Genomic DNA, 19,054 nt, shown 5'->3' on the forward strand with positions numbered 1-19,054 from the left:
GCATTTGTCCTTCTGAAATACTAGTGATCCAGTTCTGGATCAGTGTTCAGAATTACTATTCCAGAATTCTGCTGTTTGCCTTCGATGCAGCTCTTCCCAGAATTATTTTTATAAAAAGGCAAACAGATTGTTCCACAAAACACTTTAAAATAGTTTTTGGTAGAATTTTGTAAAGCAGTTTTGTAGGGTTTTTCTTCAGTTTCTTTTTTCTAAGCCCAGAGGGACTTTTTTTTAAAAAGGAAATTGAATGCTTTATTTTTTTAAATCATTTTATTGGGGCTCATACCACTCTTATCACAATCCATACATACATCAATTGTGTAAAGCACACTTACACATTCATTGCCCTCATCATTCTCAAAATTCGCCTTTCACTTGGGTTCCTGGAATCAGCTCATTTTCCTTTTTCCCCCTCCCGTCCCTCCCCACTCCCCCCTCCCTCATGAACCCTTAATAATTTATAAATTATTATTTTATCTTACACTGCCCAGCGTCTCCCTGCACCCACTTTCCCGTTGCCCATCCCCCAGAGAGGAGGTTATATGTAGTTCCCGAGATCGGTTCCCCCTTTCTTCCCCCCCTTCCCTCCCGGTATTGCTACTCTCACCCTTGGACCTGAGGGCTTCATCTGTCGTAGATTCCCTATGTTTCCAGATCCCATCTGTACCTGTGTGCATACTCTGGTCTAACCAGGTTTCCAAGGTAGAATTGGGATCATGATAGTTGGGGGGGAGGAAGTGTTTTAAGAACTAGAGGAAGATTGTGAATTTCTTTATTGCTACACTGAACCCTGAGTGACTCATCTCCTCCCCACTACTCCTCTGCAAGGGATCTCCAATTGTCTACAGATGGGCATTGGGTCCCCATCATGTGCTCCCCTCATTCAAAAGGAAGGCGGAGGGACGGAGCGGAGCATACCTGGGCCCACCAAACGTAGAGGACGATAGCCCGGGTTGAAGGGACCAATGTACAGAGAGGACCATATAGCTGGCCCCATGGTGAGATGCGACAGACATCCTGCACCAACCCATGGCCCTACACGGGACAGCACCTGAGACACAGTGGGGGGTGGGTGACTCAGCTGACCCCACCACACTGAGGCAAAACACTGGAGGTGTGCAATGGAGCGGTGGGGGAAACACAGCAAGGAGGTCCCGAGGGAGTATAAAGTATGGACTTTGGGGCGAGGACATGGCACCCTATCAGACTCATCCAGAAAACACTCCTAAGGGCCAACAAACAGACCTCGAACTACTAACAGTCTTTTCTTTTTTTTTTTTTGCTGCCTTTTTGTTTTGTTCTCTTAAATTTTGTACATCAGTGGCTTTTTTGTTTGTTAGCTTGTCAGTGTTGCTGCTGTCAGCACCATGTTCTTATGTGCCACTTTGGTGCTGTCAAAGCCATCCCCATTTTTATGCACATATTACTATATCTGCAGGTCCACCTAGATAAGAGGCTGGACAAACAATGTGAGAAGAAAATGATGGGACCAACGGTCCTGGAGGGACATGAGAGAGTGGGAGGTGGGGGAAGAGAGGAGGTGTTGGCCAACCCAGGGACAAGGGAACATGAGTGGTTCAAAACCAGTGGAGGGAGGGGATGGGAGGATTGGTAGGGAGTGACCAAGGGCAAGGTAACAGAGGAATTACTGTAACCAGAATGAAGGCTGAACATGGTAGTGGGACAGGAGGAAAGCATAAGGAAATAGAGGAAAGGAGCAGGAGACAAAGGCAAAGAGAAGCCTAAATACATGTACATATGTAAATATATTTATGATTATGGGGGAAATAGACCTATGTGCATATATTTATAGGTTTAGCAGTAGGGTAGCAGGTGGACATTGGGCCTCCTCGTGCGCATTCCCTCAATACATGATACCCACCTTCCCGACATGATCCCTGAAGACAGATGTGTGCATAAGCAAACGTGAAGAAAGCTGATGGTGCCCGGCTTTCAAAAGATATCACATCTGGGGTCTTAAAGACTTGACGACAAACAAGCAGCCATCTAGCTCGGAAGCAACAAAGCCCACAGAGAAGAAGCACACAAGCCTAAGTGAACATGAGGTGTTGAAGGGATCAGGTAGCAGACACCAAAGAACAAAAACCACCATTGTGTGATCACCTTCCCTACATAAATGCTGAAGACGAATGTGTGCATAAGTAAGTGTGGTGAAGAAGGCTGATGGTGCCCGGCTATCGAGAGTTATAGCATCCGGGGACTTAAAGGCTTGAAAGTAAACAAGCGACCATCTAGCCCAGAAGCAACAAAGCCCATACGGAAGCAGCACACCAACATGTGTGATCATCAAGGGCTGAGGGGACCAGGTTTCAAGCACCAAAGGCCGAGGGGTAGTGGGGGGGAGGTCTGGAAATCATATCATTGTGAATGAGGTGAGCATGTGATGGGGACCCAGAGGGACTTTTATGGTCCCCTTTTCCAAATTAACTGTTTGTGTCTGGCAGATTTAAAATTCAAGAGGACATCATTGTGAATGTAAGAGGACTTCATTGGTTCTCAAATGTTTTTTTAAGAATGAAGATGTGTAAAATTAACCATTAATTTCTGCTACAATGAATGTAAAAACTACAGTGTTTCGATTAATGGAAATGCAAATGCAGGAACCAGGGTGATACTAGTCAGAGTTACTGGAACTGTTATAAAACTAAAACAAGTAAAAACTTTCTAGTAACCACCTCCAAATTGGTGTCAGCCATAGCCCCCCTGGATTCCGTGCCACCCAGGATGTTTTAAATTGTTGTTATTGTAGATAAAACAAATTTGATTGTGATAATACAAAACGTGGAGTACATTGAGATGATCCAGACACATACTTAAATTAAAAATGCGACAGAAAAACTTGACTTCGTGTGTGTGTCCTGGCTGACCTCAGAAAAAAGGTGTGCAGAGCTAAAGGAATCTCCTGAGTGCAAAGTTCAGACTAGGGGAAGCTGAGGGGAAACCTTCCTACAGAGAGAACTCGCTCCCTCGCAGCAGTTGAGGGAGCTATTTATGTTTTCTTCCTATGTCTGCATGCAGGGGCTCTGCCTCTGGATCAAAAGAGAAAGGGGCAGGGACTGAATCTGCAACTGTTAAAACGTTTATTCATGGAATCATTGAATATTTTTCTGTGTTTGGAGATTTAATCTTATCACCCAAGTCTGTGTTGCTGTTAGTTGCTGTCAAAGTTGATTCCAGCTCATGGTGAGCCTGTGTGTGCCGGGTTTCCGAGGCCATGGTCTTGACAAAGCAGGTCCTTGGACCGTGCTGTCCCGCCTCGGTGGGTTCAGACTCCCAACCTTTTGACCAGTAGTTGCATCACTGACCACTGACTCATTATCCGAGTAATAATCCTTAAATAAGATCTGTTGTTAAGGAAAAGTCAGCAACCATATTATGTTGGCAACATTTATTAACATGGAAACGCCAAGTTATATTCCTTATTACAGGTATCTTGCTCATTGCAAACTATATCCCAAGTATTAAAATACTAATTGGTAATATTTGGCTGTTTGTGTGTATGTATGTATATATACATTGCACCCCAGATTTATTAAGAATGTTCAGATTTCAAATATTTATCAAAGTGTTAATAGTTTAGAGAAAACAAGAAAGTAAAATAATGAGTCAATGAAATAATTGTTTCTTTGAATTTCTTTTAGTTTATGATTGAAATGAAGAATTCTGCTCTGTCGTGTATACCATCTGATTGGGTGAAGGTTGGAAGGTAGGTCTGAAAAGACTTGTTTCTCCTTATTAACATAAACTGTCATGACATCTCTGTACTGGACTGATAGTAGCCGCTCTCTTGAAGTTTAAAGCAGTTGATTCCCCCTGTGTGATTTTTCTTAAAAATTCTTAGCCAAAGAGATAATATTTTTATCATTGCCTTTTAAAAAGTTACTCTATTTTCATGTATTTATTTTCTTGTTTTATAAATTGGTGTTTTAGTCTTATAGTTCAGTGTAAGTGGGGCGGGGAGTGGGGAAACTGGGGAACCTTCAATTATAAGATTAATTTGGTTGCTTGAACTTCTGGATGAATGCTCTGCCTGACATTTCTTTTAAGAAGCTGAAGTTTCATTTTCTACCTCACTGAGCCCTGGATTCCCCTATTCTTAATGCTTTCCATGGCACATCGATATAATAGTTTGGGTTGGTTTGTTTTACATCTTCTATTTTGTATGTTGTATCATGAATTGATGAAACTAAATTAATCAAAAAACAGAATTAGAGAGCTACATCGAGACTCTGCCCTTTCTCCTTGGTTAGACATGAATCCCCGAGAGGAGGAGGGCTCCTTGTGGAATATTAATTACTACTGTTTCTCATAAGTCTGAAGTGACAACGATAGCATTTGCCTAAGATAGACGAGGGACTGGGAAATAACTGGTGCGGTGTTCAGGAACTCTACGCTGAGGATGAAGAAATAGCTTGACATGATGTGTGAATAATGCTTTTATTATTTTAATTTAAGAAAGAAATTATTATCCCTTGCTGCCAGCAGAAGATTTTGAAGGCATAAGCATGGCTCTTAGTGCTTAAGAGATGAAACTCATTGTTACTGAGCCAATTGCAACTCATAATGAGCCTGTAGAGCATGGTAGGAATGCCCCGTGGGTTTCCAAGACTGCAATACTTTATGGGTAGCAGAAATCTTCACCTTTTCCCCGAGGAGCGACTGGTGGTTTCGAACTGCTGACCTTCAGGTTGGCAACCCATCATGTAACCACTGCACCACCAGGGCTCCTTTTAGTTCTAAAGTTCTTTTCCTCTGTCTGTGCGTCCAGAGGTGTAGATATTTTAGTTTGGGTAGTGTTGATTTTAGGAGATAATTGTGCTCCCTCTGCAGGCATTCCTTATTTACACATGTCCTATACTAAAATTGATGAGTGGAAATATGTGTTACGAAGATAAATTGATAAAAATCATTTTAGTGAACCTGGAACAATAACAACTGTCTCTCTAAACAGTTTTGCCAGAAGAGAGAGCTATAATAAATATGTTTGCATAGAAATCACGATGATGGGGTTTGAAAGCAACAAGCAAACTATAAATCAGTGTTAGCCTCTTTTCAGCAGTCAGTAATGAAATTGAGTGAACAAATCAGATGGTTTAGGGAAGGTTCCTTGCGATTCTTTATGTGATGTTTGGCCATCGGGGCCGTGACAAGCATGTATCAGAGCTTCATCAGCCCAATCGGGAATGTGAAAGGCCCACAACAGTGGTTTAGTCACAGCAGTCCAGTGACTTGACTTGTTAAAGGCCAAAAATGTAAAAGGTTAGGGTACACTCTGTCACCAGTTTATCCCTCAACACTGCCCTCATCTTTTGGAGACCTCATCATGGTGACATGTCAGCAGCCATCGCAACCGCCCCGCCGCCTGCATAACCATTCTGTTCTATGTGCTGCCCGTTAAAGACAGGGAAATCTATGTTTAGAGGACACATGTCTATATGGCTCAATTCTTTTATTAATTTAATTTTAATCATTTTATTGGGGGCTCTTACAGCTCTTATCACAATCTACACATATATCCATTGTGTCAAGCACATCTGTTACACATCTGTTGCCATCATCGTTTTCAAAACATTTTCTTTCTACTTGAAAGTATCAGCTCCTCATTTTTTTCCTCACTCCCCCACCCTCCTTCATGAACCCTTGATAATTTATAAAAATATTTTTCATGTCTAACACTGACCGCTGTCTCCTTTCACCCACTTTTCTGTTGTCTATCCCCCTGGGAGAGAGTTATATGTTGATCATAGTGATTGGTTCTCCCTTACTCCTCCCCCCTTTCCCTTACTCTCCTAGTCCTGAGGGGGTTATCTGTTCTGGATTCCCTGTGTTGCAAGCTCTTATCTGTACCAGTGTACATGTTCTGGTTTAGCCAGATTTGTAAGGTAGAATTGGGCTCATAATAATTGGGGGGGGAGGGAAGAATTAAAGAATTATAGGAAAGTTGTGTGTTTCGTCAGTGCTATACTGCACCCTGACTGGCTCGTCTCTTCCTTATGTCCTTTCTGATAGGGGATGTCCGATTGACTACTGATGAGCCTTGAGTTTCCACTCTGCACTCCCTCTCATTCACATCAATATGATTTTTTTTGTTTTGCTTTGGGTCTTTGATACCTGATACCTGGTCCCATCGACAACTCTTTATCACACAGGTTTGTGTGCTTTCTCCATGTGTGCTTTGTTGCTTCTGAGCTAGATGGCCATTTGTTTATCTTCAAGCCTTTAAGACCCCAGACACTTTATCTTTTGATAGCTGGGCACCATCAGCTTTCTTCACCACATATGCTTATGCACACATTTGTCTTCAGTGATCCTGTCAGGAACGTGAACATCACAGAGTGCTGGGTTAGTAGAAAAAAGTGTTTTTGCGTGGAGGGAGTACTTGAATGGAGGCCCAATGTCCATCTGCTGCCTTAATACTTTATAAATCAATAAATGTACATAGATCTATTCCCCTATCATTATATTTAAATGTATTTACATATATGCATGCCTGCATTTAGACCTCTATATATGTCTTTTGCCTCTCCTAGTTCTTTTCTCTATTTCCTTTTTCTTTCCTCTTGTCTCACTAGTCCCAATTCTTGTAAATAGTAGTGTGGCAGTAGTCAGAGCTTTGGTCCAGAGACTCTGCCGGCGGACCCACACATTTCCCTCTGTGTCCAGAGACTCTACCGGCGAACCCACACATTTCCCTCTGTGTCCAGAGACCAGAGACTCTGCCGGCGAACCCACACATTTCCCTCTGTGTCCAGGGACCAGAGACTCTGCCGGCGGACCCACACATTTCCGTCTGTGCTCAGTGGCTTCTGGATGAAGGTGGTCACGATTATCCACCTCAATCTTAGAAGAGGAGCAGGTGACATCTCCAAGTCCACAGTGAAGTTACAGTTAGATTCTGATGGAAGCCTCTTCATCTGAATTCTGAGTCTTTCTGTTTTGTAATTGGAATGCTTCATTCGTAGAAGAGTAAAAATATAAAGGGTAATTGGAAGTTCCCAGGTATCTGCCTCCCAGCTTTGTGAGAGTTCATTTTGTCATATTTGTTCTGATCTTTCTTTCTTTTTTAAAAAACATTTTCATTGAGTATAATTAAAAAAAATAGCTTCCTGCTTATGAAATAAAGATTTTAAACTCTGACTTGGTCATGAGGATATGATTTGAAATGCATTTGGACAGCTTCCTGAACAAAGTCATCCGAACTTAAGTACTTTATTTACCATAAAGATCTTTGGGAGCAATAGAATTCAGTATCATAATTAGAAAACGTTCTCTGTTTCCAGATGTTTACTTTCAAAGTTCATCAGAGAATAACAAATAGCTACTTTGGATATTTGAAGTGATGGCATGGCCGATTTCCTTATAACCTTGACTTCCTATGTCTGTTTTCTTCTCTCTAGCACAAAAGCCGTGAGCCGCTTCCATTCTCCTTTTATTGTGGAACATTACCGACATCTGAATCAGCTCCGGGAGCAGCTGATCCTTGACTGCAATGCGGAGTGGCTAGATTTTCTAGAGTAAGTTGACAGTGCAAACTGTAATCTGACTTTTTTTCCTATGAAAAACAGACCAGAAAACCTTCCCATCAAGAAGAAAAGTAGAGATTACCGTTTATGACTGGATGTAAGATAGTTGACTACATGTGCCCTCTGATTCTATTTTTAATCTGGTGAAGTGTAAGCTCACTTTCCTCTTTGATCATTTTATATCAAGGTAAGCAGAATTCTGAGGTGAAATTTCTGATGGAGCCCTGGTGGTATAGTGGGTTATATGCTGGGCTAACCCATGGGGTCAGCAGTTTGAAACCACCAGCTGTCCCATGGAAGAAAGCTAAATCTTTCTAATCCTGTAAAGATTTACAGTCCCATTTGGACTCTGTCCTTTTCAGGTGTACAATATCATTCTTAGGCCACACCTGAAGGATCCGATTTGGAAACCCCACTAAGTAAACTGGACTTTACCTTACACACTCCCATAGCAGGTACAAGGAACTGCTTTAGAAGTAAGGCTGAAATAGCCACACGTGAGAAGAAGGAGATGACTACTGTCCCAAGGTTATGGATTGCGAAGTCATTGGCTTTGGGTTTCCGTCTCTTGCTTTGAGAGTGCCCTATAAATGGATACTTAAGACTACCATCAATTTGCTATTTTCATACTCTCTTTGCCTTTTTATGCCATGCTTTAGCCAAATAGACATAGTTCTGCCTTTGTTAATGGGTGTTATTGAAAGTTTCGCTCTCTAATCTTCATGGTTTGTATAAATAGTATCCAGTTACTTAAGTTTTTAATCTGTGCAAATCGACAGTCCATATATCTTGGCCTAAAAAGCTGTTTATATATATATACTTAACTTTTGTGAATAGTGTTTTACATTTTGTACCATTGGCTAAGTTAATGATCCTCTCAATAGAATTACCATATGCTTCATGGGGATGATTTTAACGTTTTGTATTTTAAATGATAGTGATGTATCTAAAGTGAAACGGGGCGTATGTAAACCATAGACATGGGAATGATTTTGAGCCCTCACTTAATCATTACCCTAACTTAAAAACAATTAGTTCTTATGATGTGGCCCCGTTTGGTACTTGTTCTCTTGAAGAGATCACTGAAGATAATGGGCGCTATAGCAAAGTGTGGTGAAGGAATCAGATGGTGCCAAGCTATCAGAAGAATAGCATCTGGGATCTTAAAGTTTTGTCTTAAAACAAGCAGCCATCTAAGTACGTTGTCAACCAAGTCTACTTTGTCAGAAACACACCAGACTGTGTGATCCAAGGATTAAAATAATAAAATCTAAAACTGGAGTGAGGAACAGTATTAGAGCTTCAGTTCTGAGCGCCTGGTTTGACGAAGGCTAGAAGTGACAAGTGAGAGCCTGTAGTCTAAGTGCAGGGCCCCCTGTGAAGGAAGCCTCCAGTGAATCTCTTCTGACTGTACCAGGGACGTGACCATCTTTGCTGTCTGACAAAGAAGTGCATTGGAAAGTGGTTAATTGCAGACTTAGGGTAAAAGTTAGCACCTTATCATTTGATCTTCCTTCTGATCCATTTAATTTTGTTCAAAATTTTTTTATGTTTTCTGCTTTCTTTGTTATTGAAAAGTTTTTGTTATTGTAGTTGGATTTTTAATTTTATTTTATAGCTTTTTCTGTATATGAGGTAACTAGAGAGACAGTAACTGGATTATTAGTGTCTTGGGGTTGTGGCAGGGAAGGTGTCGGGGGAAAGGAGGAGCTAAAATGAGTACCAAAAATCAGAAAATGTTCTAAAATTATGGTAATTGCACAACTCTTTTTAATATGATTGGACCAATGAATTATATGATATGTGAATTATGTCACTAAAACTGTTAAAAAGGAAAACAAGATTCAATCACAGGAACCCCCAGGGGCAGTTATGCTATGTACTCTAGGGTCACTAGGAGTCAGAATCAGTGCAATGGCAGTGAGTTTGGTTTGGTTTTCTGTTTCTTGTATCAGAGCTTACTTTCTCTTTAAGATTTGAACGAGTTTGGTTGATTGTGTTGTTTTGATTATCTCAGTTTATGTGGTGTATATCCTTCCCATAGCTTTTTCATTGGAATTATTTTTCATTCTTTGGGTCCCCACTTTGCACTCTCCCTCATTCACAATATGACTTTTTTTGTTCTTTGATGCCTGATACCTGATCCTATCGACACCTTGTGATCTCACAGGCTGGTGTGCTTCTTCCATGTGGGCTTTGTTGCTTCTGAGCTAGATGGCCGCTTATTTACCTTCAAGCCTTTAAGACACCCCAGATGCTATAATTTTTGTTAACTGGACACCATCAGCTGTCTTCACCACATTTGCTTATGCACCTGTTTTGTCTTCAGCGATCATGTAGGGAAGGTGAGTTTAATAGTTTAATAGCACAAAGTGTTCTTAAATTGAGGGAGTACTTGAGTGGAAGCCCAATGTCCATCTGCTACCTTAATAGTAAGCCTATCACTATATGCACAGAGCTCCATTTCCCTATCATCATAAATAAGCATATTTACATAAGTACATACGTGCATCTAGACCTCCACAAATGCCCTTTACCTTCTAGTTCTTTCCTCTATTTCCTTTTACTTTTCAATTTAATTTATTATTATTTTGTCATAGCTTACACCATCCGATGTCTCCCTTCACCTACTTCTCTGCTGTCTGTCCCCCAGGGAAGAGGTTATATATCCTTGTAATCTGTTTCCCTTTCCTCCCTCAACTTCCCTCCCCTATCCTGGTATCGCCACTCTCACTACTCATCCTGAAGGGATCATCTGTCCTGGATTCCCTGTGTTTCCAGTTCCTATCTCTACCAGTGTACATCCTCTGGTCCAGCCGGATTTGTGAGTAAGGTTGTGTCAACTGCTTATCACAGGCTAGTAAGCCTTCCTTCAACCCTGATGTCATGTTCTTTTCCAGACAGCTCCATTGCTTGGCTAACTTGCTGAGCACACAGCTTGAATAAGTTTGGCAAAAAGATACAACTTTCCTGATCTTAAACCATGTAGTATTCCCTTGTTCAAAAAAAAAGAATTCACTTGCTCCATTTGAACAAGAGCCTCTTGGTTCATGTACAAGTTTTGAAGTATTCTGGAATTCCCATTATTCTCAGTGCTCTCCCTAATTTCTTATGATCCACACAGTTGGATGCTTCTGCCTAGTCGGTAAAACACAAGTAAACATCATTCTAGCATTCTGATATCAGCAGTGATACTCCTTGTGCCATGTCTTCTTCTGAATGAAGTTTGAATTTCTAGCAGCTACCTGTCAGTTTACTGCTGCAATTGTTGCTACATTCAGCTAAATTGTTGCTTGTATGTTGATATTAATGATACTGATCAATAATTTCTACATTCTGTTGGGTCATTTTTGTTTGGAATGGGCACACATATGGACCTCTTCCTGCCGTTGGGCCAGGTAGCTGTCTTCCAAATACCTTGGCTTACAGAAATGAACGCTTCCAGTGTTTGATTGACTTGTTGAACACACTTGCGTTGGTATTCCCTCAATTCCTGGAGCTTTGTATTTTGCTAATGCAGTGGTTCTCAACCTTCCTAACACTGCGACCCTTTACACAGTTCCTCCTGTTATGGTGACCCCGTATGTGGGCGTATCTGCATGTGGGTGGGCCCGCCTGGAGATGGATAGAGGGAGGAGCTGCGTCTCGGTTCCTAAGACCATCAGAAATGTGGTCTTAGGCGACCCCTGTGAAAGGGTCATTCGATCTCAAGGGGGTCACGACCCACAGGTTGAGAACTGCTGTGCTACTGCCGTCAGTGCAGTTTGGACTTCTTCCTTCAATACCGTCAGTTCTTGGTCATATGCTGCCTCTTAAACTGATGGAATGCTTACCAGTTATTTTTGGTGCAGTGACTCTGAATTTTTCCATCTTCTTTTGAGGCTTCCAGCATCATTATTTTGTGTAGAATCCTTCAGTATTGCAACTCCAGGCTTGAAATTTTTCTTCAGTAATTTCAGATTGAGATATGCTCATCATGTTCTGTTTGGCTTTCCAACTCTATATATTTTCACATTTCATTGTAGTATTTTGCTTTGCCCTCTTGAGCTGCCCTTTGAAAATTTCTGTTTGACTCTCCTAATTTATCATTTCTTTCATTTGCTTTACTCGACATTCAAGAACATGTTTTAGAGTGTCTTCTGACATCCACTTTGGTCTTTTCATTCTTTCAACTTCTTTTTTTTTAAATCTTTTTATTGGGGCTCATAAGGCTCTTATCACAGTCTGTACATACATCAATTGAGCAAAGCACCCTTATACATTCGTTGCACTCGTCACTCTCATAATTCACCTTCCACTTGGGTTCCTGGAATCAGCTCGGTTTCCCTTTTTCCCCCCATCCCCCTCCCTTGCCGATCCTACCCCTGGTCCCTTGATAGTTTATAAATAATTATTATATCTTATCTTACACTCCCCGGCGTCTCCCCTCACCCGCCTCCCCATTGCCCATCTCCCAGAGAGGTTACACATAGATCTCCAAGATAGGTTCTCCCTTTCTACACCCCCTTCCCTCCTGGTGTCGCCACTCCCACCGCTGGTGTTGAGGGGTTCGTCTGTCCTAGATTCCCTGTGCCTCCAGATCCCCACTGCACCCCTGTACATCCTCTGGTACAACCAGGTCCGCAAGGCAAGGTAGAATTGGGGTCATGATGATTGGGAGGGGAGGAAGCGTTCAGGAACTAGAGGAAGGTTTTGAGTTTCATTGTTGCTACACTGAACCCTGAGTGACCCATCTCCTCCTCGCTACCCCTCTGGAAGGAGTGTCCAGCTGTCTACAGATGGGCATTGGGTCCCCATCACACACTCCCCCTCTTTCACGGTGATATGATTCTCACCACCACCCCACCTTTTTTAAATTTGTTTTGTTTTTTACCTTGTAAATTTTGTATGTTAGTGGCTTTTCTGCTTATCAGCGTGTCGATGTTGCTTCTGTCAAAGCCATGTTCTTATGTGCCACTTGGGCGCAGTCAAAGTCATATGCATTTGTATGCACATATTACTATGTCAGCAGGTCCACCTAGACAAGATAGGCTGGACAAATAATGAGAGAAGAAAACACCAGGACCAACGGTCCTGGAGGGACATGAGAGCGTGGGAGGTAGGGGAAGGGAGGAGGTGTCGCCCAACACAGGGACAAGGGAACAGCGAGTGGTTCAAAACCAGAGGAGGGAGGGGAGGGGAGGACTGGTAGGGAGTGACCAAGAGCAAGGTAACTGTGAGGAATTACTGAAACCAGAATGAAGGCTAAACAAGGTAATGGGTCGGGAGGAAAGTGAAAGGAAATAGAGGAAAGGAGTAGGAGGCAAAGTGCATACAGAGAAGCCTAAATACAGACATGTACATATGTAAATATATTTATGATTATGGGGGCAATAGATTTATATGCATATATTTATAGGTTCAGTAGTAGGGTAGCAGATGGACATTGGGCCTCCTCATGCATAATCCCCCAATACAATAGCACCTCGCCCTGCTAAACAGTCATTGCAGGAGACCCATCTTCCCGACATGATCACTGAAGACAGACGTGTGTGTAAGCAAATGTGGTGAAGAAAGCTGATGGTGCCCGGCTATCAAAAAGATATAGCGTCTGGGGTCTTAAAGGCTTGAAGGCAAATAAGCGGCCATCTAGCTCAGAAGCAACAAAGCCCACAGAGAAGAAGCACACGGCCTAAGCGAATACAAGGTGTTGAATGGACCATGTAGCAGATACAAAGGAACAAAAACAATCATTGTGTGATCACCTTCCTCGCATAATCGCTGAAGACGAAAGTGTGCATAAGCAAGTGTGGTGAAGAAGGCTGATGGTGCCCGGCTACTGAGAGATATAGCGTCTGGGGACTTAAAGGCTTGAAAGCAAACAAGCGGCCATCTAGCCCAGAAGCAACCGAGCCCACACGGAAGCAGCACACCAACATAGGTGACCGTCAAGGACAGAGGAGACCAGGTCTCCAACAACAAAGGTGGGGTGGTGGTGAGAATCTTTCAACTTCTTAATGGCCTTTTGTATTCTTCATGTGTGATGTTCTTGTCGTCCTACAGCTCCATAGGTATTCTTTATCATTTGTGTTCATTGGTCAAGGTTGTATGTCAACTATTGTGAATGTGCTTCAGTCTTCTTCCACTTCAACCTGAATTTACATATGAGCAATTGATGGTATATTTCACAGTTAGCCCTTGGACTGGTATTGGTTGTTAAAATCGACCTTATCCATCATGTCTTTCCACAGATGTAGTCAGTATGATTCTTATGCATTCCATCTGGCAAGGTTCTGTATGTCGTTACCATTTATGTTGTTGAAAAAAAGCATTTGCTATGAAAAAGTTGTTTGTCAGGAAAAATTTTTCCAAATACTGTTAATTTCTCTTTGTTTCCAACTTTTGCATTGCTGTCATCACTAGTTATCAATGCATCTTGATTTCATGCTTCATCAATGTCAGATTGAAAAGGTGTTAGAATTCTTCAGTTTTGCCATCACTAGCTATAGTGGTTGGTGTATAAATTGAATAATAGTTGTATTCACTGGATTTTCTTGTATGCTTATAGATATTATCCTGTCACAGACAGAACAGTCATGACCCAAGCAAAGCTGGAATGCTTTGTTCTGTGCACATCATTATGGTCCACTCTACTTTGAAGAGCTACCTCTTCCTCGGTTGTATTTTCAGTGTCTTCCACACTGAAGGCCTCATCTTCTGGCAGTTTTTCTGACAATATTCTACTGTGATTCTTCAGCTTCTCAACAGCCAATCCTTAAGATGTGGATAACCTTTTCCTTCTTCATAATCTGTTCTTAATCTTGAAGAGCCATTGAAACCTGTTCACATTGGATTACCCTGCTAGTGTTTGAAATGCCGGGGCAGTGGGATCCAGCAGACCAGTAACATGCATGCCATTACAGTATGGCCAAGTGCAACAAGTGGTGGGGATTTCCTTGTAAACCGCTATAATTTTGAGTATTGTTTTGGGGGTTCTGTGTGGCTCCTGCAATGTATTAGTGATCTGTCAGAGAAATAGAGTGCCATGGAAGATACAAGCATGTCTGACCTCAACCTTGTAGCAGTGGCCCTTGGACTGGTGTGAGTTTGATATTCTTTGCTCCAGGAGGTCGTCGTTGGAGATCTCAGTGCCCTGCCTTCTGTGAACATTTGAGTTCATATTGACTGGTTTCCACTAGAGGAATGAAGACTAATAAATTCTTAGGAAAATTAGGTCCATTTAATAAGCTATAGTAATAACAACTTGAACACAAATACAGTAGTAAAAATCATAAGCATTTTCTTAACTCACACTATGGTCTAAGGCTGGCTGTATGCTGGGAAACAATCAGCTTTTTAAATTTTAATTTAAACTTTTATTACAACTAAACAGGCTTTATAGCCCTGGCATACCTCTGTGTGACACCAGCTCTGGTGCTGTCCATATAACGTCCCACAGAATATGAGACTCCATCCCTGGGGGACAGTCGGATTTCGGGGAAGGGAAACATAATGTCTTTGGCCATGTCATTGTACTGGATTTGGGAGAAGACTTCATTAGCTATGTGGGAGGCTGCTCAAGTCCACCATTGGTTTATACATTCTACATGAGGGGGTATCCCCACAAAACGGAACTATACCCCATCCTCAGCTTTGTATATAATTTTACCAAACAATCTTATCACCTTCAAAGTACTCTCCATTCCATTAATACATTTGTCAAATCTGCGAGTCTGTTCTTGCTTGCCTAGCAGGAAAAGTGCACACTATAAAAGCTCGGCCCAGTGGAACTTTTTTGGGGAGAGTTGGGTACCCTTTTGTATATGTATTAACTCATTCCTCATGAAGTATTATTACCATCTCAATATACAAATGAATTATGTGTGATGCAGAAATATGAATTGAGTTTCCTATGAGAAAAATAAGGAACCGAGACAAGATTCGATCCAGGCCATCTGGTTGTGTGTCCACGCTGACTCCCTAACACCTCTCTAAACAGAAATTTTACTATTAGTCTTTCTTCTTAAACTCTTAAATAGTAAATGTTCTGTGATATCTTCAGGAAACTTTATTTCCATGTTAAATAACAAGTAGGGGTGGGGGAGGCCCCAACCATATACTTTGTGAGAAATTTTTAAAGTAGTAAGTAGATGCTAATATATTTTTGTTCGTTGTAGTCAGGAATGATAGGCTCAGAAACAGATTTCAGCTTACGTTTACACAGCTTAAAGCTTTTGAGATAATCGTGACTGAAACTCCTGAATCAAGAATTGGAACGCTTTTGTGTTCTATTCCTTTCACAGTTCACGTGTGTTTCCCCTTCTGATGCTTTGCATGGTCCTAGCGTCTCTTGGTTCTTCTGCTGTTTTCCTTAGTAATGTCACTAAGAACATGAAGATTTAACCAAAGCTACTTCTTTCAAACTTCAAAGGACAGAGAGAGTCTTGGGATTTGGACTGGTGTTACCATGCTCACTCTATTCATAACATTCATGAGTTTGTAACTGTGAGTTATGCTCTCTGTCAGATTTCCAGATAAAAGGATGTTCTGTTCTCCCACGCTAAAAACCTTGATATCATGCTTGATGCTCTCTTCCCTTTGATATTTTTCTCCCTTTATATTTCTGGTTGTCTTTTTCCCCTTTTTGATTGCCTACTTCTAGCATGCACTAATTCAGCACTCCAATCATGCTTACATCTACATCAGCCTTCTAACTAGGCCCAACTAAGAAATCAATCCAGGAACACTCCGGGTGCATCGTGCCATCCCTTTGTTAAGAGTTGATAAGAGTTGGCTGGATGATGCAGGAGGGGCAAAGTTTCATTCAGTTATCCAGGGGTCACTATGAACCGGAGCCAACTATGTGACCCCCAACAGCAACAGTCTAGAAAGAGTTAGCTAACATTCAGAATGATACTGCCTTGATAAAATGATACTGCCTTGATAAAATTCCTAATACATTGTGAAATGAATAGCAATGAAAAATATAATGCAGTTTATTACACGAAATTTAAAGTATAGTACAATTCTGTGTCCCTATTCATTCGCAAATATAATCATATGGCTTTCATATATTTCATATATGCTTATGATCCTATCATTTATCTGCTTATTGGCCACTTACACCTTTCGAGAAATGTAAGCATGAATTCTAAGGGCTGTGTTCTCTGCCAACGAGATGTTGCTGGGTCCGTGGAAGCAGATGAATACCTTCCAGCTTCAAAACTGTCAGGAGGGTCAGCAAAGCTGCATTAGATGCTGCTACATGAAGTTAACTGAAGAACGAACGAGGGAAAGAACGGAAGAAAATATATATTTAACTTTCCTTTGAAAATGCATTTCTAAAATATTTGAACCCCTTTAAGGCAGATACTGTGATTCAACTTTAAAAGAATTTTCAGTGGAGAAGAAGATTCAATATCTAGAGCTTCACCTTATGCAAAAGAAATGATATGCTTTTAGTGAAGGGAGGCTCCGTTCACATTGTTTCTCCAGCTTTAATTTCTTGCAACATATTTTGATCAAAAGTAATATGACTAATGCAAAGCAGTGGGTACCTCGGTGAGTGATAAATACACTTGTATGGCTGGCATTCAATCTTTTGATGTTGGGTTCACGGAGGTTAATCATTTTTGCCAGTGACATCATATTCACACCATCTGGTGCCTCAGTAAATAGGCATAACCATTAAAACTGCTCTCAACGAGGGGCACTTGCTACAAATTCTCTAGCAAAATTTCAGCTGGTCTTTTTCCTTAAAAAACATTTTTAATATGTGTTTCATATTTTGAAAATGATAATGTAGACATTGTGGAGACTTCTGAAATTATTCATTGACCAAGTAAACGAAATACATATCACCAATAATTACCAGTTCACACTTTGAATTTCTTAAGTCATATAACAAAGGAGCTTCAAAAAGTTCATGGGAAAGTGGAATTAAAAGATGATGTTTTTTCTACCAACTCTGTGAACCCCCTTCGCATATCTGCATGCACACGAAACTGCATTGTATTTACCTCAATGGAATGGAAAAATAATGGCATCGAAATACTGAGGAAGCATTCTGATGGTGGCAGCTGAAGACCAGGCCATTCTCCTTCATGTCTGGGATTTTCCACAGATTCTCTCACTGGTATTGGAATTCATATCACTTATTTTGATGAATTTTAATGAAATGAGGAAAAGGCTTATTCTGTCAACTCTGACATAAAAGAATAAAACTATGTCTGAATAAGTATATATATATTTAATTCACAAATATTTAACACAAAAATAAAGCTGGGTCCTTAGCATGTTATGTTTCAAGTTCCTGAAGAAGTATACCTTATTCTGTTAATGTTAGAAAAAAGCCCAGAAATTAGTTTTAAAAGAGAAACTAAAACAAAAACAAAGGTGATGCCAATAGAGAAATAGCTGCTCACCACAGAGACTCAGTCTGGATGCTGTTTTCACAGAGGGAAGGTTCTAAACACATCTGGATTTCAGAAGCAAATAGAAGAAATCTCAGTTTTTAAAACTCATACTGTGATAGAGAAATATATTTTGAGAGGCATTCAGTGTAATACCCTCTTTATTTGATTATTCATTATAGGATTTAAAGGATGCCTGAATTACATGATGATTTTATGCAGAAAACAAGCAACTTATCTTATTTCTGTTTCTGATCTTTGTATACACAGAAATACCAAAACCCAAACTCACTGCCATTGAGTCAATGCTGACTCATAAAGACCCTCTGGAGTGGGGTAGAACTGCCCTGTGAGTTTCCGAGACTGTAACTCGGTAGGGTTAGAAAGCCCCATGCAGTGGCTTCTGGTCCTGACCTGCTGACCTTGCACATCACAGCCCAATGTGTAACCACTATGCTACCAGGGTCTCCACACAGATAAAAGGGAAAAGAAATAAAGGAAGCTCTCAGTAGGAGTCCATGAAATTGCAATGTGGGCAGAAGGGTCCAAGGAGCATAGTTGTAATCTAGGTACTGCTGTTAAATAGCTGTATGGTTGTAGGCTAATTGATTACTCTAAATTTTATTTTTAAAATGTACGTAAAGAAGACCGATGCTGGGCGTTGTTATGAAGAAGTGATAACAATGCCCGCCCGTGGCCTGTAGTTAGTCAATGCTAGTTCCTTAGCTTTCTTCGGGACCTCCTTATAGTTAATAAACTTGTCATTACGTTCCCTCGTTTTGCAGTCTCAGAAGAATGTCTAAGTCCTAACTTGAACCAGCCCCCTTGGAACAGAGTCGTCGCTGCAAGCATTGTGGCGGTTACATATTCTCTCTTGACCAAGAAAGATTTGTAATACTGGGACATTTTTTAGAATTGAATTTTGTATCCGTTCAATTGGTCACTGTGTGCAGATGTCTGCAATTTATAAAGTATTAGCCATATTAAGTTAAAGTACTATGATACGAAATATTTAGAATAACTTGTGCAAGTAAATTAAAAGGATAAGAAAAGAAGAAAAAAATCTGTGTACATTCCTGTACTTTGTTTGTTTGTCTTATGAAAAGGAGTCTTGTTCAG

The 19,054-nt window shown here is 40.9% G+C and overlaps 1 protein-coding gene across 1 annotated transcript in view; it reads left to right on the top strand.

Annotated features, from left to right (window-relative positions):
* MSH3 (mutS homolog 3) overlaps window positions 1-19,054 on the top strand; it is a 197,679-nt gene that overhangs the window by 115,921 nt on the left and 62,704 nt on the right. The window contains exons 16-17 of the mRNA XM_075541226.1: window positions 3,663-3,727; window positions 7,419-7,535. Of these exons, the coding sequence (XP_075397341.1) occupies window positions 3,663-3,727; window positions 7,419-7,535 (182 nt within the window). The remainder of the gene's footprint in view (window positions 1-3,662; window positions 3,728-7,418; window positions 7,536-19,054) is intronic.

This window comes from Tenrec ecaudatus, chromosome 2 (assembly GCF_050624435.1).
Source record: "Tenrec ecaudatus isolate mTenEca1 chromosome 2, mTenEca1.hap1, whole genome shotgun sequence".
NCBI lineage: Eukaryota > Metazoa > Chordata > Mammalia > Afrosoricida > Tenrecidae > Tenrec > Tenrec ecaudatus.